This window comes from Arvicanthis niloticus, chromosome 8, assembly GCF_011762505.2.
Source record: "Arvicanthis niloticus isolate mArvNil1 chromosome 8, mArvNil1.pat.X, whole genome shotgun sequence".
Taxonomy (NCBI): Eukaryota; Metazoa; Chordata; class Mammalia; order Rodentia; family Muridae; genus Arvicanthis; species Arvicanthis niloticus.
In genome coordinates this window covers 61,504,156-61,527,726 of record NC_047665.1, presented here as the reverse complement: position 1 = coordinate 61,527,726, position 23,571 = coordinate 61,504,156, and the positions used below count along the sequence as shown (strand labels likewise).

General features: G+C 44.0%; 1 protein-coding gene across 3 annotated transcripts in view; it reads right to left on the bottom strand.

Annotated features, from left to right (window-relative positions):
- The window catches only part of Camk1d (calcium/calmodulin dependent protein kinase ID), a 390,665-nt gene that overhangs the window by 31,779 nt on the left and 335,315 nt on the right, over positions 1–23,571 (bottom strand). For all 3 annotated transcript variants that reach the window (XM_034510041.1, XM_034510042.2, XM_034510043.2), the window contains exons 5-6: positions 21,407–21,533; positions 5,544–5,619 (exon numbers count right to left, since the gene is read on the bottom strand). In XM_034510041.1, coding sequence (XP_034365932.1) covers positions 5,544–5,619; positions 21,407–21,533 — 203 coding nt within the window. The remainder of the gene's footprint in view (positions 1–5,543; positions 5,620–21,406; positions 21,534–23,571) is intronic.

The window sequence follows — 23,571 nt, the reverse complement described above, 5'->3', positions numbered from 1 at the left end:
CTTGTTCCTTCCCTGGAACATATGCAGTCTATAAGGAGCCAGCAGCTATCAACTGCTGGGACTACCTTGGCTAGAATCAGCCTTTGTGTGAGGAAATGGAGTTACCTATATGCAAATGAAGCATTCTTTGCTCCGTTCTTACGAGATAATTAAGTTGTACACATATAAATGGGCACATCAATATTTATGTGACCTAGTTTGAAGGAGGGAAACGACTGGGAAGCCAGAGAAAAAGCAAGGGGATTGTTGCATTTTTGCCTATATCAGTCTTCTAAGCAGACGGACAGGTCAGAGGTCATGGCCAAGTCTGGCTGAGCCTGGTCAGCTTGCTTTCATTGCCTTTGATCTACTGGATTTCTTCATTTTGGGGGTTGTGAATGTCCCTAGGATATTTCCCAGTGTTCATCTCAGCAGAAATCCAACGTGCTCCTCTGCAGCCTGGTGAATCTCTGAGCATAATTTAGGGAAACAGTCATCAGTCTCCTTGAAGTGAGAGTTCGCTCCATGAGACGTTCATGCACATCTTGAGAAGGGAAAATTATCTCCTTGGCATGTGTCCTATCTTGGGACACCGCCCTGGACACCAGCATGCACTATTTTATCTTTCTCAGCAGCTTAAGCTCCACAGGCAAAGGTGCTTTGTGTAAATCCTCAGTATCAGAGCAAGGTCCCTGGCAGGGTCGGGACCCATCAAGTGTGCTTAGAGTCGATGAACAGCCTTGACAGAAAAACGATTTCTCCTTCCACATGACGGATAACAGAGACATGAGTGAGGAGACCCAGAGAGAGGCAATTTAACAAGCATCTGCACTGGCAAAATGAGCGATGTTTATGTGCTGTGCAGAGAGAAGAAAATGTGGTAATGTGGTCTGTCTCTGCCATTTTTTGCTGTAGTCCAATATCTCAGTGAGACAGGCTGGTCGATTAAAAATAATAGGGCAGTGTTCCAGAAATTGGAAGAGCCTGGCTTCTTTTCCACTCTGATGGAGAAGAAGAATAGGGGTCTTGGTGTGATCCCCTGAGAAAGCTGGTTTCTCTGTGGCATGCTTGATGGTCTCAGCTTGCCCCATGGCTGTGTGTACTCTTCAGATGGTGGATGGATGTAAGGCTATTCCTGGTGGACCAACAAGAACGTTGAAGTTGCAAGAGTCTGAGGTTGAGATCCATGAGTCTTATTTCAGTGTGTTTTTTATGTGATGTGTACATGCACACATGTTTATGTTGGTATGTGCACATCCATGCAGAGGCCAGAGGTGGACCTCAGTCATCTTTCTCAGTTGCTTTCCACCTTCCTTTTTGAGACAGGGCCTGTTGCTGAACCTGGAGCTCACCAATTGGTCAGTCTGGCTAGGCAGTAAGCTCCAGGCGTCCACCTGCCTCCATTTCCCCAGAATTGGGATTATGCATATGCCCCATCATGGCCAGTTTTTCTACTGGTACTAGGGAATCCAAGCTTAGGCCCTTAGTTTGGATAGCAAGCACTTTCCTGACTGGGCTATTCCCAAAGCTGCGAGTTTGGATGTTAATCCTGTTTCAACCTAGAGCCAATTTTGCAGCATCTTTATTAACATGGGCCATAGGACCTTCCCAGGGAGACTTCACCAATCCTCCAAATACCATGGCATACTTAGCCTTGGTCCAAATCCCTCCCCTATTCAGATGTTTCACCTTTCCTTCTTAATCTTCTCCAGTCTTCTACATAGACCTTGAATGGTACATCCCTTCCCACTGCCCAGTATTCCTGTCCTCAATGACCACCTCTTCCCATGGACTCCAACAGCTGGCAGAGCACATGAGACCAACACTATCCAGTGTGTTATCACATTAGGGCCAATGACTGTCATTCCTGTAGTGCTTTCTCTGTTTAGGAACTGACACTGGTGCCAAAGATATAAAGATAGCAAAGGCCAGGTGACTCTACCCGAGTACTAGTGTTGTACACAGCAGACAAGTTGGGCCCATAAGTGAGCTAAAATATCTTTAATGTTAAATTCAAAGTTAGTGTTTTTCTACATGTAGCCATATTACATAGAAAATTATACTCATGTTTTTTAGACAGTGCCTTATCACATAAAGACTGGCCTAAAACTTACTAAGTAGCTTAGGGAAGCCACGAACTCCCAATTCCCCTGCTTCTGCTCCCCAGATGTTGACATCACAAGAGTTATGCTACTGACATGCAGCTGACATCTGAACACCTTACAGGATATAACTAAAATGCCTGGAGTTCATGTATTCTCTACTTGGGCTTCAGAGCTCTGGCTATCACTAAGGAAAAAAGGGAGTCCTTGTCTACCATCTTGGAATCTGACACAGTCATGAGATCAACCTGAGGGTGTTTTCTAGTGGAAGAGAGTGGTACCAAGAGAAAAACCACCAAGTGTGAGCTTATCAAGTTCTTATTAAGTAGAAGTCAGGAAATATGGCATGTCTTCCTTTAAGGCCAACTAGAAGTGGTGCATTGTGTCCCATTACTGGAAGAGCCTAGATAACCCACTGTTCAGACATACCCAGATACATGTCCTAGTCATACCTTGGAACTCTTCCAAGATCTACATGCCATCTGTAACCATGTTAAGACATTTTAACATGTCTTCTATGTCTAACATGAACTGTGGCTCAGGGCACATGTGGCTAAGTGCCTCTTGCCAGACTACTCCTTACAGCCGTCTCCTCTAGTAGCACTGTGATTCTACTCTTCCACAATACCTCCAGCTTGAGTTGCCAAGCAAGATAATCCCATTGTCTTTGCCAATGGCTGGTTTAGAGAGGAGACCAGTGAGATTGCCTCTATGTGCTCTCCTTGCTATGGGAGGACACACCAAGAAAGGGAGCCATCCACAGGCAAGAAGCAGAGGCTGACCCGGAATCTTAATGGTATTTGTTGTCTACAGAATTACATGCATTGATACTGGGCATCATTTATACTGTTGTACCTTGTTATAGCATAGCAGCTGGATCACTAAGGTGCCCTAACCTAGTTACAGCTGCTTATTCATTAATGCCAAAGATGTATTGCTGTTGGTGGTGGTGGTGGTGGTGGTGGTAGGGGTGGTGTGTGTGTGTATGTGTGTGTTGGGGATGCCATGGAGGCCAAAAGAGGGCATCAGATCCCCTGGAGCTGGAATTAGAAGCTGTTGTTAGCTGCCTATCATGGTGTTAAAAACCAAACTCCAAGTTCCCTGCAGAGCAACAAGCACTCTTGACTGCTGAGTCATTTCTCTAGCGCCTTACCTACTAATTCTAAGAAACACTAATCCATATTTATCCTCTTCAACTGCTGACATCTCTTTCTATGCCAAGATGTCAAGGAAAAAAATGATACTCACAAACCCAAAGTGAGTACAGTCCCAGGGAAGACCCTTCCAGACCACCAAGATCAGCTTCAACTATTGACAGGAAAGGGCTAGCTTTAACTTACTTTGAGCTTTCCAGTCAAGCTGGGAGAGTCAGGACCCCTGAGGAGGATTATAGCTGGGGAGTTATGAGGCCACGTTGAGTAACACTGTGTCCTTGTAATTGTCTGTTTACCCAGGACCAGGTCTAACTATATTGTGAGTTTTTATTAGGGGACTGGTTTTACAACTCTTATTAGATTCTCAAAAGGGTCTCTATCCCTTAAAGTAAGAAACTAGTGCAGAAGATGCATGCTTAGTTACCTTTGCATATCTTGGACCAATATAACCTGACAGACCAATATAACTTAAATGGAGGGATTCTACCTTCATGGTTGAACCCAGTTGGGTACAGAGAGAGGGAGGTGGTGCTAGGGTGGGAAAGTAATCAAGGACACACTTCCGGTGAACTATATCCCTTAGCTAAGTTCCACCTCCTAGAGCTCGAGAATTTCCTAGAATAGTGCCACCAATCAGGGCCCTAAGAGTCTGTAGGGAACACTTTCCAGATAAGCCATAGCAATGTTTGATATGCTTAGAAAATGAAAACATATATAAGTGCACTATCTCAGTCTTAGCATGCTCATATTTCCATAAAGGAGAAACCTATGGGGTATATCACAATGGGCCAAAGTCCCTGTTGCTATGGCATGAACAAACACACAGGAGCCATCACCCAAATCCACACCGGACTGCACAAGCTTCCCTACTGAATGTTGTTGAAGAAAGATCTTTTGCTTCCTTGGTAACGGGGCAAAGTGGCCCCGAGGACAGAGGATGCCGTGTACTATCAGAAGCTTCTCCAGTCATCGTCCCCTTCCAGTCTTTGGCAAGGGATGTTTGTTTGGTAAAGAACGTCCCTTCTTTGGGGATACTCAGGAGAGGAATTTCATTTCCTAGCAATTATGGAAGCTAGCTGAGCTAAACCTGCTATAAAAGCCTATCATATAATAAATATTTGCAGATATAACTTCAATTAAAAATGGCTTTAGCATAGCCTTAGGCAAAACAAAACCTAATGATACAGAACAGAAGGGCTGGTTGTGAAATATCTGCAAGAAGGGTACGGACTAGATGACATTTCCTGGATCAAGGAGGTAAGGCCTCCAGCAGGAAATGAGCCGTTCCAGCCATGTGTTTTGATTTTCATCTACTTTCTCCTAAATGTGATCTCTTTTGGAGACATGTTAGTGTTTTCACAGTGGTTTTTCAATTCACCCCTTCCAAAGCCATGATGGCACAGGAGACGATTCTCTCTTATTAGCTAATAGGTAAAGGAAAATAAAAATCAAAATAAAATCGCTATTTTATTTTTAAATTACTTTTGTCATTGTTTTTGCTTTTGAAATAGGATCACTCTCTACAGGCCTGGCTGTCTCATAACTCATTATGCAGACTACCCACTCATTATGTAGACTACACTGGCCTCAGACCCACAGAGGTCTGCTTACCTCTACCTTCCAAGTGTTGAGATTAAAGGTGAGTACCACCATGCCTGGCTATACTCTTTTTTTAAGGTGTAAGATTGGTATGAATGTCCATCAGGGCTACTAGGAATGTATCTCTAATGTGGCGCTTTGCTATATACATATCAGTGACTTCTCAAAGTTAGACAAAGAATTATCATATGATATAAATATCAGTTACATTTTTAGACTCATATGTTCATGGCCACAGCAGCAATAACAAGAATCTAAAGGTGGCATCAACTCAGTTGTCCATGGATGGGTGAGAAGATGGACTTAGGGTGGTCCAGAAAGTTGGGTGTCATTCCCGAAAGGAAGGAGAGTCTGCATATGGTTTAACATGGATGGACTCTGAGGACCCATAAGTGAGTAAGCTTATCACCAAGGAAGAACGGCTGTATGATCCCACTTCTATGAGGCCCCCAGAAGAGTCAGGTTCACAAAGACAGATGGTAGAATGAAGGGTATCAGGGGCTGGGGGGGGGGTGCAGGGAGCTGCTGTTTGCTATTTGCAAACAGTCTCAGTCAGAGATGAAAAAAACATTCTAGAAATAGGCAGTGAGGGTACTGCTGAGACTGACTTAATACTCCCAGAACGATAAAAATCTCTGTTATACATATCTTGCCACAGTCAAATAAGTGGAGGTGGAGGGTAAGAGCCATGGTGGTAAGCAACACTTACAAGATATAGGCGATCACTCCGATGGACCAGCAGTCGACAGCTTTGCTGTATGGTTTCTGGGCGAGAACTTCCGGAGCTGTGGGCAGATAAAGAAGATTCACAACCCTGATGATTTAGATATTGGAGGCCAAAGAAGCTTACCTGGACTCTTCATTTTCTGATTTTTGTTTTGCTATGCTGGCTCTTCAGATTTTGAGCTGGCAGTGAGTCTAAAAACTGGGCAGGGGACTCAGGAACCTAAATTATCAGCAGTAGAATGTCCTGGGTTCAAGTTCAAAAAACCCCAAGTTCCAAAGGTATTTAAATAGATAATAGCAAATGATCCATCTGTTAGCTTCTTTAAGTAAAAAGAGATGTGTGTGTGTGTGCGCGCGTGCACGTGTGTGCGCGTGTGCGTGTGTGTAGAAATAATCATCCATCAACCGATCAACAAGTGTTCTGTGGTAAGAACCATAGCTTTGTTAACATTGTCGTGAGAGATCATACTTACCTGAGGTGTGGGTATGGACTGTACCCCCTAATTGACTCAGGACAGCACCTCTGGGTCCTGTGGGATTTTGTGAAGTGCCCTGGGGACAAGGGTAGCAAGCACTTCCTGTGCCTTTATAGCGCCTACAACCCAGCAGAGAGAACAGGGATCTGCTCGGAGCTACACTTGTTTCCAGATGATCTGTCTGTTGGTGCATTCACCTACTCCCTGATAGAGCAGGACCACTGCTGCTTAATCTCACCTCATCTCTGAACCATTATTCCATCAAGAGTCATTGCTCCCAGGGGGTTGGGCTTATTTTGTACTAGGCCTGACTCCTATGTTCCCAGCCTTGGGGCCAGGGTTCAGGCACAGGTACCCACCTGCTGTCTGACCTACAGCACTCAACGTGGGTAAATTCAGATGAGACAGTAGACCTCACTGACAAGTGAAATCTCCTTTCCACATTAGACATATCTGCTTGAGACATCTTTAGTACACAAGTCATAGAATGACTACCAAGGTAGAAAAAGTCAAAACAGAATCATTGATAAAGTCCTCACTATGCCTAGAACTCTGTGTTCTGTGAGATTTGGATGGCTCACTTGCCCCAACATCCCTGAGGAAACACTATCATCATGACATTGCTCCAAAATTGAAAGTGAAGGCACAAGGGCACTGAGAGGTTGCACCAGTTGTTAAAGCAATCTAGCCAGAAAGCGGCCTCTTCACCCACTTCTGCTCTGAAGGCACCTAACCTCACCAAGTGCAACACTTACTGCAGGCAGTTCCAAAGTGCTCCCTGCAGTGTGAGCTGCACCTGAGCTCAGAGAGCAAGGGAAGGAAACCGAGCTTCACAGAAGTGATCCATCCCGAGTTCACAGCCAGACACAGAGAAGCAGGCCAATCTGATCCTCACTCTGGATCTTTCTGTTAAACCATACTGTTTATCAGTGTGGGGACTTCTTCAGTCTATAAGAAAAATCCAGGAAATCCACCATGGAACTCTTCCTTTCATTCTCTTGAAGATAAATATCTCCTTGAGCAAGAATAGGAAAGCCGAGGTTGGAAAGTGCTTGCCTTGCAAGCAGGAGGGCTTGAGTATGAAATCAGGACCCACATAAAAAAAATTCTCAGTGTGGAAGTATACTTGCAATCACAGTGCTGATGGGGCCTGAGGGAGGCAGTAGAGGAAGATGAATATCTGGGGTGTGCTGAATGGCCAGCCTAGCCTACTTGCTGAGTTCTAGGCCAGTGAACGACACGATTTCCAATAACCCAGGGTGGACAGTGGTTAAGTCATGACAGACAAGGCTGTTTGTTCTCTGGCGTCCACATGAAGGTGCACACACATCCATTCATATACATACATCAGCTCATACATGAGTGTACACATACATATACATATAAAAGCATACGTTTAAAAGAATAGGAAGGTATGCAAACTCCTGTGGAATGGTTGCTCATCAGAGAGAAGAATACAGCCCACGGATCACCTCAAATCTCATTTTACATTTCAGTCCTAGATTCTATCAACTCTCTTATTAGAATAAAAAAAACCAGAACAGAAATGTGTTTGCACATCTGTCTTTTCTCTGCTATACTGGCCGTCATTAGCAAAAAGGCATATAAACCTGTGAAGAGGAGTGGCAGGTGTGGGGAAGTTGGGGTGGGGTTAACAACTGGAGAACCCTCTCTTGGAGAGGTAGGAGCCCAGTGCATGATGGGTCCTTCTCCACTTACTGCTAAGAGGCTATTTCTCAGCCTTCTTTGTTCGGAGAAGCAACGAAGGGGAGTCACTTACCACAGTAAATGTCCTTTTGACTTAGGAGGCTGACAGTTTGGACTGAGTGGCTACACAGGTACAGATGGTACACAGTGACTATATCTGCAGAGACACTCTAGGGACTGCTGAAAACTTTATCACAGGCATCAGAGGCACCCGCCCCATCTGATGACCACCCAGGTGTCAGGAGCAGAGTCAAGGTGGTGGGTAGTCCCTGGGCCACTAAAAAGATTCCAGGGTTCATTATCAAGATGGCTAGCCAACCAGCCCACGGCCTCACTAGCCCAGGTGTCAAATAGCACAGAGGCACAGGGAATTAGTGCCAGAGTGACAGCACAGATCCACTGTCACTGCACACCAGGTGCCCAGTGGTGACACACACAGAGGGAAGAGTCACAGAGAAGGAAGATGTTAGAATTTATGCTGGCTGCTTACACAGTATCCAAGCAAAGACTGGCCCATGCCCTGGGCCAAGATGTACAGTGCAGAGTAAAGAGACCACTGCCCTGCAGACCTGTATCTTTCTGAGGATGCACTCACCTCTCACCTGTCTCTATTCCTTTTCCCCTCCCATGACTGTTGGGGGCGGGGGCATCTCTAAAAGAATGAAACCCATTTCCAAGCCTCTACTATTAGAAACAAGAGTGTGCTAGTTCTAGCCCCACATTTCGCCTTGACTAGGAAAGCCACTAACACTCCAGGAGGCCGGCGAGGCACTGCAGAAAATTCAAAACAAGCAGTTGACTCATAACACCTGACATGTTCAGATTTGCGTGTGTGCATGTGCACACACATGGAGCCCAGAGGACAACCTGGACTGTCCTTCCTTAAGCAATATATATATACATATATATTATATGTAATTATATTTTTATTATTATAATTACATATTATATAGGGCATATATTATACATACATATATGTTATATATATATGATTAGGCATATATTGAGCATATATTTATATATAAATACATAATAACATATTATATATGTTATAAATATATTATATTATAATATTATATATAGTTAATATATAATATAATATATGTATTATATTATATATGATATAATATTATATCATATGTAATTATATTATAATATAAATTATATTAAATATATAATATTATATTATATATATGTATAACATATATTATGTAATATATATTATAATATATATATTGAGACAAGGTCTCTCCCTGGCTTGTAACTCACCAAATAGACTAGACTAGATGACCAGTGAGCACTGGTTATCCACCCTTCTCAGTTTCTCTAGTGCTGGTATTATAATCCCATCATATTCAGCTTTAAAAACAAAAGCAAAAACAAAACCATAGGTTTTGGGGATGGAACTCAGGTCTTCATGCTCACAATGCAAACACTTTACTACCCAGAGCCACCTCTCTGGGCCTGTGATATTCAGGTTCTTGAAGGATATACTTGTTAAAATCATTTTAATACTGTGGGACTCTATCCACACAACAAAGTTTGTGGCATCAATCACATGACTAGAAAAGGTTTCTGGTTTGCATCTGGAGCATGGATCAGGGGCAAGTTCTAAATTATCAATAAGCAAGTATCAGGATAACAAGACTATAGATGGAAATATATGCATTCTTCTGTGGCTCTTTTTAATGTTCTTATTTAAGCTATACTGATAAGAAAATACAAGTCATTTTTAATAAACTTGTAGGGCATAAACCATTTGCCTTCTGGTGAAGTTTTTAATGCCCTGGGAAGTCAGACAGACTAGAAAATGTGACATAAAATGCCCGGTAAAGTGGCTGCTGCCTGAGGGACTTGGAGGACTGTTGTTGAGTCTGAGGCCAGCCTGAGTTCTTGGCCCGTGTGGGCTACAAAGTAAAACTTTGTTTCCAAAGCACAAGACCAGAAAATTAAAAACAAAATAAAACTAAACACAAAAGAAACAAAATGTCAGACCATGAAGCAAAGCTCTTTGCAAGCCCCATTCCCAGCAGTTCCAAGTATGTAAGCCCTGTGACAATCTCTGTGTGTGTGTCTATGTCCCTGTCTATCTGTCTCTGGGTGTCTCTCTCTCTCTCTCTCTCTCTCTCTCTCTCTCTCTCTCTCTCTCTCTCTGGGTCTTGGTCTCTCTAGGTCTCGGGTCTCTCTCTCTCTCTCTCTCTCTCTGGGTCTTGGTCTCTCTAGGTCTCGGGTCTCTCTCTCGGTCTCTCTCTCGGTGTCTGGGTGTCTGGGTGTCTCTCTCTCTCTCTCTCTCTGGGTCTCGGGTCTCTCTCTCTCTCTCTCTCTCTCTCTCTGGGTCTTGGTCTCTCTAGGTCTCGGGTTTCTCTCTCGGTCTCTCTCTCGGTGTCTGGGTGTCTGGGTGTCTCTCTCTCTCCTCTCTGTCTCTCTCTGAGTCTATCTCTCTCTCTCTCTCTCTCTCTCTCTTTCTGTCTGTCTCTCTCTCTCTCCTAAAGGCAAGTTGACATGGAGATCAAATTCTAGAAACTCCGAAAGCCAGCTCAAAGATTTTTCTCTGGTTCTCCTCTTTTGCTGAATCCACTTGCCCCTTCCCATTTTCTGTATCTCTTTTACCTGGGCAGTAACAGCTAGCACTGAGGGAGCTGAGTGCTTATTTTTGGTCTTTTCTGAGGCAAGCTTTCATGGCGATGACCAGTCAAATGCCTTAGCCTTGAATTATCAGTCTCATAGCAATTGGCAAAATTCTTCTGTAAGAAGAATTTTAATTTTATTTAAAAGGAAATAAATCTACAGCATCCAGCTGACAACCTTGGGGATGACAAATGAGTTTCTAGGTCAATGATGTGCGGACTTAGGAAAGGTACAGCACCTGTGAGCCATGCTGCTGCCACAGTTTCATGTGCCTAGAGATGCCAAGGGATTTTCCTCTGGAGGAGAAAAATTCTCTTCTAAAGCATGCAGCAGAATTTACATGTGGTGGGAAATCCGGGCAATGATGTACTGAGAACCCTAACACTTTCCAAAGAGCACTGTTTCAGTCTAGTTCATCTAAGTGGGGTTAATGACGAGAGAAATAGAGACAAAGCCCTGGCTTCTGGGGAGACCACCAAGCACTAGGCAGAACAGGAAAGGACCTGTTCTCCTGGCACAGCCTTGACAGAGATCCTTGTGGAGAAGGCTATGAAGAGACCGAATTACTTAAAGGCATTGAGAATTCTTTATATCTGGTAGGTCCAGTTCTCTGATTGGCTCAGTCACAGCCAGCCTTTTATACTTAAAATAGTCATGGGTTGTGGAGTGGAAAATCATCTGAATGATACACAGCTGGGTCAAGCCCCTCACCCCTTCAAACCCCTCACCCAAATCCTCCAACCTACCAGCTGCATAGTTCACTGTGTCTGATGTCCCCCCTCCTTGCTTTGATAATCACACTGTCTTCACATCCAGACTTCATGCTGCTGGAGACAGGGACACAGAGCAGCCAGCTTTTTAAAATTCTGGGATGAGCATAGCCTACTTTCAAGTGAAACCCAACCTAGTCACCACACAAGCCATCATTCTTATGAGATGATACATTTACATTCCACACAAGTGGGTTATAAAGACACTTACCATTCCAGGAACATTCAGTGGGTACATGCAATGGTGGGTAGAGAAAGGAAAGGGGAAGGAGAAGGAGGAAGAGAGAGAAAAGAAAGAAGGGAGGGAGTGGAGAAAGGAAAGTAAAGAAGAAAACTCAATGGATTTTTGAATGCCAGTTACTGTTCATTAGGAAATACGTATATTGAGTGAAAGCAAGACCAATCATTCTGGGATCAAATGATTTCTGACAGAAGTATGTCTGTCACTCAGGCCATTCCTCCTCCTCCTCCTCCTCCTCCTCCTCCTCCTCCTCCTCCTCCTCCTTCTTTTCTCCTCCTCCTCCTCCTCCTCCTCCTCCTCCTTTTCTCCTTCTTCTTCTCCTTCTCCTCCTCCTCCTCCTCCTTATTTTTCTCCTTCTTCTCTCATTGTTCTCCTCCTCCTTCTTTCAATAATTTATTTTTATTCACTTTACATCCCAATTGCAATTCTTCCACAAAGACCTTTCAGAACTACTAGGCTCCACTCTATCTAACAGGAGAAGGGTGTAACTTTATGAGATAATAGCTCAGAACTTCCTCCCCCATTGGGCTTAGGTACTCTTCATTTCGCTTTCCTCACTCGTCCTTATGGAGACTTACTTGGCTTGAAATAGTAAATCAGAGCTCATCTTTCTGTGAAGCATGTAGCCTCAGCAAGGCATCAGAGCATCCCACAAGCTGTCAGAGTTCCCCACAGACAGAGCCCTCTGGATGTCCACATTTCCCTCTGGTTTTGTAGAAAACAGTAGGTCTAGAATTTAACACGAAGGGATTTATTACTGCAAGATGCAACCAACCCACATACGGAAAATTCCATTCTGTGGGCAACAGTGTCTATAAACCAAGCTATTTTATATTGACTTAGGGAACGTGTTCCTGGTAGGGGTGGGGCCCCAGAGATGTGGGGAAGAAAAAAAGAGAATTTCATGGGCCTTTCGTCTTTTTTTTTTTTTTTCCGTCTTGTTTTTAAAATAATTTAATTGCTGATTTTTCTTCTTGAAAGGGAGTCAGGGGAAAGATGTATCTATGTAGAAAACAGGGATCAGCTGTCCTGTGCAGGTGGGGACACAGGACCCGATTTTTACAAAGAACAACAATTTCCCCCTTTTCTGAGCATTCCGGAACATACCCCAAAGCAGCTTCTTCTAGGAGGGTAACAAAGGACCCATCACTGTCACCCAGTCCAAGTTCATGTTGTAGGTAAGGTGCTCCCCTCTTTAGATATTTGTCCTACCCTTCCACTCGCACGTCATAGGTGGTCACCTCAGTGAGTGAAGGACAGCCAGTGGTAAAGTCAGGAGGGTACAGTCCTAGAATAAAAGTCCATGGTCTAGAACCAACGGGATTGGGGAGCACTGACTGCTTTGTGCAATTATTTCATCAGTGGTAACTAGAGTGCCTCCCTTACTGGCTTTATGGGGCAAGGAAGTGACTCTGGCTACCACTCCAAGGAACATAATGTTCCTCTCCTCCTGGGCATAGAACTCAGACAGAAGCCAAGGAAGTAACTGGACACCAGCCGCAGGGGCTGCCTTCTCAAGGCAGAGAGTGAGAAAACAGAAATGCTTTGCATGAGCTCAATCATAGTCTGACTACAAGCCTGAAAATACTGCATGTACTCTAAAAACCCATGGTGCCTATGCCTGTAATCCTAGCACTTGGGGTAGAGGTAGGAAGATGATAAGTTCAAGGTCATCCTCAACTACATTTAGCAAGTCCACAGCTAGCCTGAGCTACATGAAACTCTGCCTCAAACCAACAAAAAGCAACTGTACATTGTCAGCACCTGGACTGAAGCAAAGAGATTTATAGGTAGGTTTCTTCACCGTTATATCTCAGGGATATCATCATCTGCCCGGGTGGCTATGTCTGTCTTTCAGGGTACCTGTTGGTTTGGAATAAAACATTAGTAAAATGAATGAATGTTCTGTGGAAGAACTGAATGTGATCTCTCTTGATAAGAGATTTCAGGAAGCACGTGAGTCCTGGTCCTTCAGGAAGACTCAAGGAAAAAGATGCATCTCTGGCAGATGAATGAAAATGTTCAACTACTGTGGCAGAGTTTCAAAGAGTGAGCAATACCACATATGACAGAGGTGGAGAGAAGATGCCTTTGATTATTTAGATTTGTATGAGACAGGGTCCTGTATAGCCCAGGCTGGCCTCAGACTCCTTATGAACACCATGGATGAAACTTAAACTTCTATGTTCCTGCCTTTCCCTCCCAAGTGCTAGGATGACTGGCATATTCCACCAGAGGTATGGTTTATGCTGTGTTGGGAACCAAACCCTGGGCTTTGCCCACTCTGGGCAAGCACTCCACTAACTGAGCTGTGTCTCCTGTGAAGATTTCTTTTAAACAGTAGGAAAGATGGAAGTTCAGAGATGAGAAAAAGAAAAGTCCTAGAGATCAAGGGGACTAAAACTCAGCTTTTGTGTGATTAGAACTTCAGACATACATTTTAAGTGAGTATTTGGCCTTGAGGAAGAATTTCATTACCACAAGGAAGGGATGATGGATGTTCTTTGGTCTGTTTCAGGAGAATTCTTAGCAGCAATATTTTCAAACCAATTCATGATGAGGGAATGCCTCATGAAGACCTTACCATGGGTTAAGATCTGAATACAGACAGCTAAGTCTGGAGTTATAGGACATGCCTGTATTGCTGGCACTTGGGAGACTAGGCTGGGAAGATAATGAAATTTGAAGGGACCCTTGTGTCCATAACAAGATCTTGTGTCTAAAGAAACACACACACACACACACACACACACACACACACACACACACACACCATCTGAAGCACAGGCTTCACCAAGGCTTGTGTTCTATCATCTTCAACCTCAGAGAGTGCGAAGTTCCTGTGGGCAGCTCTGAACTCCTCCTGTTGCCATAGATTCCTCTGCAGTTTCTTACCCATGCTTAAAGCTGTAATTTACTAAAAAAAAAAAAAAAAAAAAAAAAAAAAAGTCTATCACTAAAGAGCATCAGCCCACTCTGATGTTCTGCTAGCTCCTTGAATTTGGTTTCAGTCGTGAAAAGTCCCCATAAAGGCATCACCTGGGCTGGTACTTACCTTTTGGATCTTAGCCAGGATTACTATGCCAACTCTCCTGAAGCTAGTGTCTGAGAGTTGGGTGAAGGAATGAGGCTAAAGAATAGGAAGGGAGTGGGAAACCGTGAAGTAGCTGGGGTGGATGTGGAAGCCACTTGGAATTCCATGGGCTGGAAGACTGGGATGTCTGGGTAAGGAACTTTAGTGTAGTGTGGCAAGAGCTAACTACTAGGCTAGTTGGCCTCCCACCCTGTCTGGTTTAGGACTGACCAAAGTACTTTAATCTCAAGGTAATCTGTTCTTCTGAAGTCCGACAAGAAGTTACACTTGGCTTTTCCTTGTGAGCTCTGGGTCCTCATGTTTTTTTAAAAAAATCATAGTAAGAAGAAAAATCAATTTAGCATAGGACACAGAGCCTAGTTGTGGGGTGCTGGCCTAGCGTGTACAAGTCCCAGGCTTTGATCCTTAGCTCATTCTGCCAACAGAGAGCAATTTAGTGTGGCCATATATGCAAGGCTGGATTTAATCTGTCCACATTCCAATAATGAGTGTTTCATCCACATTTATGCTCACTCCTGGGAAGAGGGATGAAGGACAGAAACATGTTGCCTAGAAGTCTCCCCATTAGGGGGCCCTGTCTTCTCTAACAAGTGGAGTCTAGTTATAGCATGCAGCAGGGAATGTTTGCTGGGGGTTATCACTGCCAGGATGGTGTGAAAGAAAGAAATAGAAAAGTCTTATTTGGACCATCTGCCTGCCGTCAGCTCCGCACGACAAGTTATCAGCTACATCAAATCTCATTTTAGCTCTGACCTGAAAGAGGATGGGGACAATGGTGGGATGCATCCAGTCAGCTGCCAAAGCGTAACACAGAGTGAGAGACCGAGCGAGAGCACAGCTCTGCTGGGAGAATCTGCCACAGGGAGGAGAGGAGCTGTGGGCAAAGATCAATGCAGATTACTCAGGCTGCTGTGGACAACAGAAAGGAGAGATGCCATCAAATTAATACAATTTCCTCCTGTCTGTGTGAGGACAGAGATAATGGCAGGAGTTTATCACATATCTATAGAAGTGCATATATCTTAGAACAACGATGTTCAGCTATCCCTTTGAATTTGTTTTCAGGCGTGAAAAGTCCCCACAAATGCATCACCTTGGCTGGTGATTATCTTTTAGACCTAACTGGGACTGCTTTGCCAACTCATATACTGAACTCAGTGGTAGAACACTTGCCCAGAGTGGAGAGGGCCTGGGTTTTATCTTTAATACTGTCCCCTCCACTACAAAAATTAAAGAGCATATGTTGTGTAGCATGCTTGGTTAATGTATGATAAAACGAGAACCTTCTATAAATAGAAGGCTTAGCATCACTATCCCCAACCAGTGGTAGAGGTCTGTAGGAACATGCTTTCAGGAACTGAGGGGATGGCTCAGTTGGAAATGTGTTTGCTGAGGACCCAAGCAAAACCAGGCACTATTCTCTGATAGTAGATGAATAACAAGGAGGAAGAGAGAGATGGATCCCCATAACTTGCTGGACAACTAGTCTAGCTGAATCCATGGATTCTAGGTCCAGTGAGAGACCAGATCCCATAAGATAAGGTAGAGGGCGAGTGACAAAGACACCTGATAGTGGCCTTGGATCTCACACAAGACACTCATGTGTATACACAGACCTAAATGAACATGAACATATGGCACATTCATATATAAACTAAAACCAAAAAAACCAAACACTTACATTTGGACCTGCTATGACTGGTACCAGCTACAGGCTATGTTATCTCGAGGATGCTGGGTTCTAATACTAACATCATAGGGCTCTACACTTCTGCTTTCCAAGCCTTCCTCTAATCTTAAATGTCAACCCAAGGTTTAAAAATTCAGTGATCTCTGAATTCAGCACATTTCTCTACGTGGGTGGAAAAGGAAACATCCCAAGAATGCTGACCAACTGCCCTCCAGCATTACCGAAGGAAGAGCAAGACCAAATGTGCTTGAGCTACGTTAGACAAGTTAATGCAGAAATAGACTAATGGTGCCTGCCATCGCCAGGCTAGGAATACTAAAGACATGTTTTGGAAGGACAGCAGGATGGTTCCTTGTGTAGAAACACTAGAGACTCGTCAATCAGCCATGAGTTAGAATTTTGCTCATGTAGTTCTGACTATAAATAAGAGGATGCTCTCCCAAGTCAGGCGCTATCTGGGAATAGTAGTGATGTTCTGGGAATAAAATACTGCAGAGCAATAAAGCATTGCTCAACAGGAGCCAATAATGAGAGCTCTCACTTCAGAACCATGGTGGCTCAGGTAGAGTCCTTGCCACCAACTGCCTTCCTCTCTCTACAGCAGCACCCTGGTAGGAAGAGAGCAGCATGACGTCCTATTTTTGAGACACAGTCGCTTGACCTGTTCTCTCAAAATTTATTATTATTTATTATTTTTCAAACCAGAAGACCAGATTGTGGTTCTTGAATCTGAACAACCATGTTAGTATGCAGAAAAATGAAATGAAAACACACACACACACACACACACACACACACACACACACACACACACACCCCTCCAGGCTCTCCTGTACTAAATACCTCTGTTGTCACCTCTGTTCATTATCAGTTACATGATTGAGACAAATGTCTTCTGACACATACTCTGTGACCTCAGGGGACCCATTTGAACATTTTAATTAATTCCATGAATTAGAGACTCTAACTGACTAAAGTTTTTAGTTGTGACCCTGCCTCTTGTTGGTGGCATCAAGGAGAATGGAACCCTTGACTTAATTAAATGGATTCCATGTCCAGGTCTATATCATACTTACAGACAGCATGTACCTCTGAGCAGCCCATTGCCATCAGATGGACCAATTATTTCTCCTCATTGTTATTACCAGATAGAACTCATTTGTAGCAGCCTGTTCTCCAAGCTGAAGGAGTCCGGTCCATTCTCAAAGATGCTACAGGCAGCAGCAGGGAGGAGTCTAGCCCTTATGAAGCACCTGTAACTCTCCTTGTCTTTGCCTGAGCTCCACCTTCCTTCAGGGCTTCAGATCTCTTGGTGTGCTAGCTACTGATGACCCCTCCTCTTACCAGGACTTTACAGTTTGCCTGTGAAATACACTGGTTGTGTTGTATTTGAAATGCATAACCATATGTATTTCACCTGTACTGTATATCTTTGCCATACATGCTTGCAGTAGGAATATAATACCAGAGATGGAGTGATGATGCTTATTGTCCCCTTTTAGTGACAGTCTGCATGGGCCACACCCCCCATATGTAGGACCATGGAAGATGGCTCAGTCAATAAAATGCTTGCTGTGCAAACATGAGGATCAGAATTCTGTTCCTACTGTGCCCATAAGAAGGCAGTTGTGATAGTGAAAGCTTGTAATTCCAACAGTGGGGGAAGCAGTCGGAGGATCCCTGGGCGTGCTGGCCATGCAATTCAGCCCAATCGGCATGCCCTAGGTCTCAGTGAGAGACACTGTCTCAAAGGTAAGGTGGATGGTGTGTGAGGACTCCAACCTGAGACCATCTTTTGACATTCATCCATGTGCACTCTCCCTCCACATACACACCCTCACCTGTGCTCCTTAGATAACACAGGGGTGGATTCACTTATTTTCCTTAATCTGTCTCCTTCTCACTCAAATGTAAGGGCATGAGAGTAAGAATTCTGTCTGCTTTTTCTTTTCTTTCTCCTATTTTATATGTATACATATATATGTATGCATATTATATATGTATACATATAAAATATACATACATATATAAAAATATATGTGTGGATATATAATAGGATTTATATAATAGGAAATATATGTAATAGGAAATATATATAATAGGAAATATATATAATAGGAAATATATATAGTAGAAATATATATACATATATATTTATACTATATACATATATATAGTATATATACTATATATACAATAGGAAATATATATGTAATAGGAAATATATAATAGGAAATATATATATAATATATATTCATTCATTCTGTTAGGATCCCTCAAACAGAAGGCAGGCAATAAATAATTAATTCTTGAATATCTGAACAATATAGCAGCACATTTTTAAATTTGTAGAGACAAGGTCTTGTCATTTAGCTCAGGCCAGCTTCAAATTTGAAATCCTCCTGTCTCCGCTTCTCAAGTGCTGCAATGACAGGCATGTACCGCCATAACTTCATCACTGTTATGAAAATTACCTGTTGGCTTCTGTTTCTCACAACACTGAACACTTGAGTTGGAATCTCTACCTGAACACCAAACAATGCTTAGGAGAGAATTCAATAAATGTGTGCTGAAGGAAGGAGTGGAAAGGGAAGAAATTTTAAAAGTGTCACGGGCTGTGTGCTTTGTGTACAATTCCGCATGGGTCTGTACAAAGACGAGTAAGACACACTGGAGTCAAAGAAGAGACAGGTAGGCAGGATTCAATCTGACCAGAAACTGAAAACATGCACTGAAAACAGGGAGAAACGGAACTGGGATGTTGAAGGACATGAGGCAAGGTGGCAGCCACAATAGGGGAGGGTTCAGCTGGGTTTTGATGGAAGCATAGGAGATTGGCAGGGAGACTTGCTAAGTAGAAAAAGACCCACTTTGGCTGATGATTGCTCAAAGACCACAAAGACACGAGCCCCCTTTCCCTCTGAGTGCTCGGTAAATATGAGCAAAACCAGTAGTTATGTTACTATTGCTCTAAGTGAACTCAAGTGTTTGGCAATCAAGTACTTGATTACCTGATCACACAAGTACTTGCTTACCTGTCCTTTAAACAGGAGTTGCTTCCTAACACTGTCCCTGGATTTATCACAAAACCTGCCGGTGGCAGCCACCTAGAAACGGGGAAACTGCCACCCACACAGGGGAGCCAAGAATCAATCTAGAAAGCTATAGAGCTTTCCTGTATCAGAGTCAAACTGAGATCAGCGAGGTGCACATGTGAGTAAGAAGATTCTGTTAGAGCAGGTAAGCTTCAGCTCAAAGCCAGAGAGCAAAAAAACCGGGCCAGAGCGATGGTACCCTGGAGCCTGAAGAAGACGGCTCAGCACCTGGGGGCTTCTTCACCAAGAGACTGAATCTAACAACACAAGCTAGCAGCCCTCACTGCTGATACCCAAGGTGGGTGGAAGAGAAGCTTTGTTCACCGAGCCCTTTGTCTTTCAAAGATCCTAAGGATGCAGCTTCAGCTTCTCCTTCACACCACGCCCCTGCTGCCTGCCAGGTGGCATAGAGGGCCAATGGGAAATAGCATCCACACACCAAACACCCTTGCATCTCTGCGCCAGCTGCACGTGTGCTTGTCACCCACCCAACTCCCTCTCTATACCATCCCCCACATTCCACAGTCTCACCTATGTATGCCTCATCATATTATCATAAGACGGCTGGCTGGCCCATCTATCCCTCTCTTGAGCCTCTATGATCATTCACACCCCAGGGCCATGGGTCCCACTCCGGGCAGCCCCTAGTGCTTCTCTCTGCCACACTCTCTTGGTGAGGATCCAGTCCTACTAAACCTCTCAGTCCTTTCCCTTCTAAGTTTCACTCACTGTTCCTGTTCCTGTCTGCTGGCTTTCGGCTTCCCTCCTCTGAGAAACTTGGAAAATGAAACAGTGGTGGCATACCAATTTTGATATGACAATGTAATTATGCAAGGACTTGAAACACCATGGAGTGTCTCCAAGGACACTGGGAACTCCCACAGTGCTCTGCTGTCTCTAGACCCATTTAGTTTCAGACTGGATGGCCCCGGCCTGTTGGGAAGGTTCCCTAGTTGTACCTGAAGACTCACGGGAATGATGTAGGCTGCTAATACTAATTCATCCTTCCTTAGGGAGGCTTACACAGTGTTCTCCCTCCCCTCCCCTTTCCTCTTTTCTCCTTCCTTTTCTTCCTTCCTGTGCTGGGGACACAGTAGGCACTGAGTACACATTTGACAAGTGACTGAATCCACTGAGGTAAACAGTTGTCTGGGTAAGTGCTCCCTGAAAGCTCCTGTATTAGAGGATTGGCTCTCAGCATGTGGTTCTTTTGAGAGATGGCAGAACACTGAGGTAGGGCCTGTGTAAGGTTTCCTGGTCAGCGAGGCTACACCTTTGAAGGTGTTATTAATATCCCGTCCTTTCCTCTTCCTTTCTCCTTTTGATCCCAGCCACAGGGTTAATGGTTTCACCAAGTGCTGTGGCCATGATGTGATTCTTTGTTGCAAGCCCAAAAGCTACAGAGCCAATAAATCACAGTCTGAAACCTCCAAAGAGGAAAAAAAAAATCTATGAAGCAAAATTAACCTTTCTTATTCCATAAGCTGGTTTATCTTTGATGTTTGTTATAGTAACAGAATGCTAACACAGTTCCCATGGGCTTTCTCCAGAAAACAGAAGGTGAATCTCAGCACCAAACTGTTCCCAGCTGTCAGTAGCCATCTCTGCGTTTTAAACGGGTAACAGAAAGAAGGCGAAGTTGTGATTTTAGGAAAAGCTTTGCCCACACAGATCAAGGTGAGCTGACCTGAGAGGGTGACTTACTCATGACTTCTTCCATATTCCCTGTACCAGTGTTTCCTCTCTGGCTGCATCCATCACAACATTTTTCATGTTTTATTGAGTCTGCCCACACCTTATCAATGCCTGATGCTTCACTGTAAACCATCCAAAAATAGACACACACGCTAATTCTAGTATTAGAACCTGGGAATCCATCCCATTTTGCTCTTAGACTCCAGTTGGGCCCATGACCAAATCAAACAGGATTTCCACCCAACTGCTAAAAGGTTTCAGGGAAATCACTTCACTGCTAGTGTGCTACGGTGGTATCTCTCAATATTTTTCTCCTTCCTTCAAGAGAAAGGCAGGCAGTTGCGATATGTGCCAGGCTCCAATGCTTCAGAAGGAGGATGAGGTTGACATGGAGCTAGCCCAGCTTCATGGGTACACAGAAACATGCACACACACATTCATTATCCTTACCAACATAGCCTGGGGTCCCACAGGCTGTGGACATCACGTCTCCTTTGCCCTCCATTTTTGACAATCCAAAATCACTGATCATTATTTTGGACTCCTCGTCTTGACTGTAGTACAAGAGATTTTCCGGCTAGAAAACAAAAGAAAACAAAACAGAAACAACTTATAGATTGCAAAGCAAGCCTGGGCTGTAGACCTATTGTCCCAGCTACTTGGAAGAACATGTCTCTCCAAATAAAAAATAAGAAGAGGCGTGGGAATGCAGCCTAGTGGTAGAGGGTTTGCTGAACACGCAAGAAGCCCTGGACTTGATCCCTGGGACTGAAAGCAAGCAAGCAAAAAACAAACAAACAAACAAACAAACAAAACCCCAGAAAACCAAACAACAACAAACCCAAACAACTGAATAGCAGGTACATTTAAAGCTATCTTACTTATGGGAATTTCATCAAATCTCACAATTAAGAACAACCTTGACCTTTAAACATAGATAATGTCTATATCAATAGATGTCAATTAAAATTGAAGGACTTAAGAAACAGGCTGGGGGGGTGGGGCTGCAAAGGATTTGGCACAAGTCTGTCTTCAATGTTATTATTTTCCTTTATCTTATTTCGTCTCCTTAAAAAGATCAATTTTGAGGGAACCTAAGAAGGTGTTAGCTCTCAGACTGTCGTTGGTTTTTGGCTAGGAAAACAGGATTCCCAGGAGATGAAACCACATTGGCATGTTCTCATGGGTTCCTCTCTCTCTCTGTCTATCTGTCTCTGTCTCTGTCTGTCTGTCTCTCTCTCTCTCTCTTTTTCTGTGTGTGTGTTGTTTGTTTTAAACTAGAGAACCTTTCAGGTTACTTTGCTGTGATGCAAGGCTCTCTCCTGGCTCTCAGCAGCCATGTCCTGCAGTCCTGGAAGATGGGCTGCACATAGCTCATTGCTGAGATCACTAGCCAGCTGCTCACACCCCTTTCAGGGGAAGAAGGAGCACTCTAGGAACAAAAGAAGCAGTGCTTTCTAGTCACATACCCTTAAAGACCCCTTTTCTTGTGCTAAGCACAAGATGTAGTCTCTTCTTATTATCCCTCTGCACCACACAGGGGGGAGCTCCAACAGTGGTTCCACACTCCTGCCTCAGCCTCCTGGGATTACAGGGGTATGCCTCTGTGCCCAGCTTGACTTCACTGTGGTTTTATAATATCAGTAACATATGGGAGGGACTTCCTTGGGGCAGACAATAAAACGTCTGCAGAGTTGTATACAAAGCTGGGGGTTGTCACTGGTCCTGGCAAGGACTGGGGCAGGGCTTGTGGATGCCATGATGCACCTGTCTCAGGCTAGTCCCTGTTCTACTGGGCTGAGAAACTCAACAAGGAAGAGGAACCTGAATTTGTATTTATCCATATTTGTTTTGTGTGGCTTCAGTTGATGCTATCCCTCAGGGGCCTGGTGTCAGGACTGTCTGCTGAGATCCATCCACCGGGACAGTTCTAAAGATGTATTGACTCAATAAGTACTTGTGGGTCTTGTCCACAATGAACCTTAAAGGAATAAAAGCAGAAAGAAGGCTATGAAATGGAAGCTCGTTTTCCCACCCCGTTGCCAGACTGGTTACTCTCCCAGCCCACAGATAAAGATGTACTCTCTCTTGTCAGGCTCCTGGGGCAAATCTTGGGTTGCTAAACATTGAGTTTTAGAAATTCTTACAGGTAGAGTGATTAGACATGTTTAGAAAGTGTTTCTTGCCATGCTTGTATATCATTGTTACCTGTTTACTCGTGAGAGTATTAAATGGAGGAGATACATCATTTGGTAGATATGAAATGGGGTGGGGATGGATCTTTGGGTGGAGGTGGTGGTGGTGCTGCTGGTGGCAGTGGCAGCAGCAGTGGTGGTGGTGGTGGTGTGTGTGTGTGTGTGTGTGTGTGTGTGTGTGTGTGTGTGTTAGGGGATTCTGGCATGTAGTCTCTGCTATGAAGAAATTTTAAGAACTGGCTAAGACTCTGTCCCTGACCAGACCTTAGCCAGGCTCCTCTGAGCCCTTTTGAGAACAAAGCCTTGACTTTGGCCTCTTGAATCTCTCTAGCCAGGCCAGCCAAGAACAGTCTTAGCATGGATCACCTGAACTCACTTGTAGAGCAGTGATTCTCAACCTGTGGGTCATGACCCCTTTAG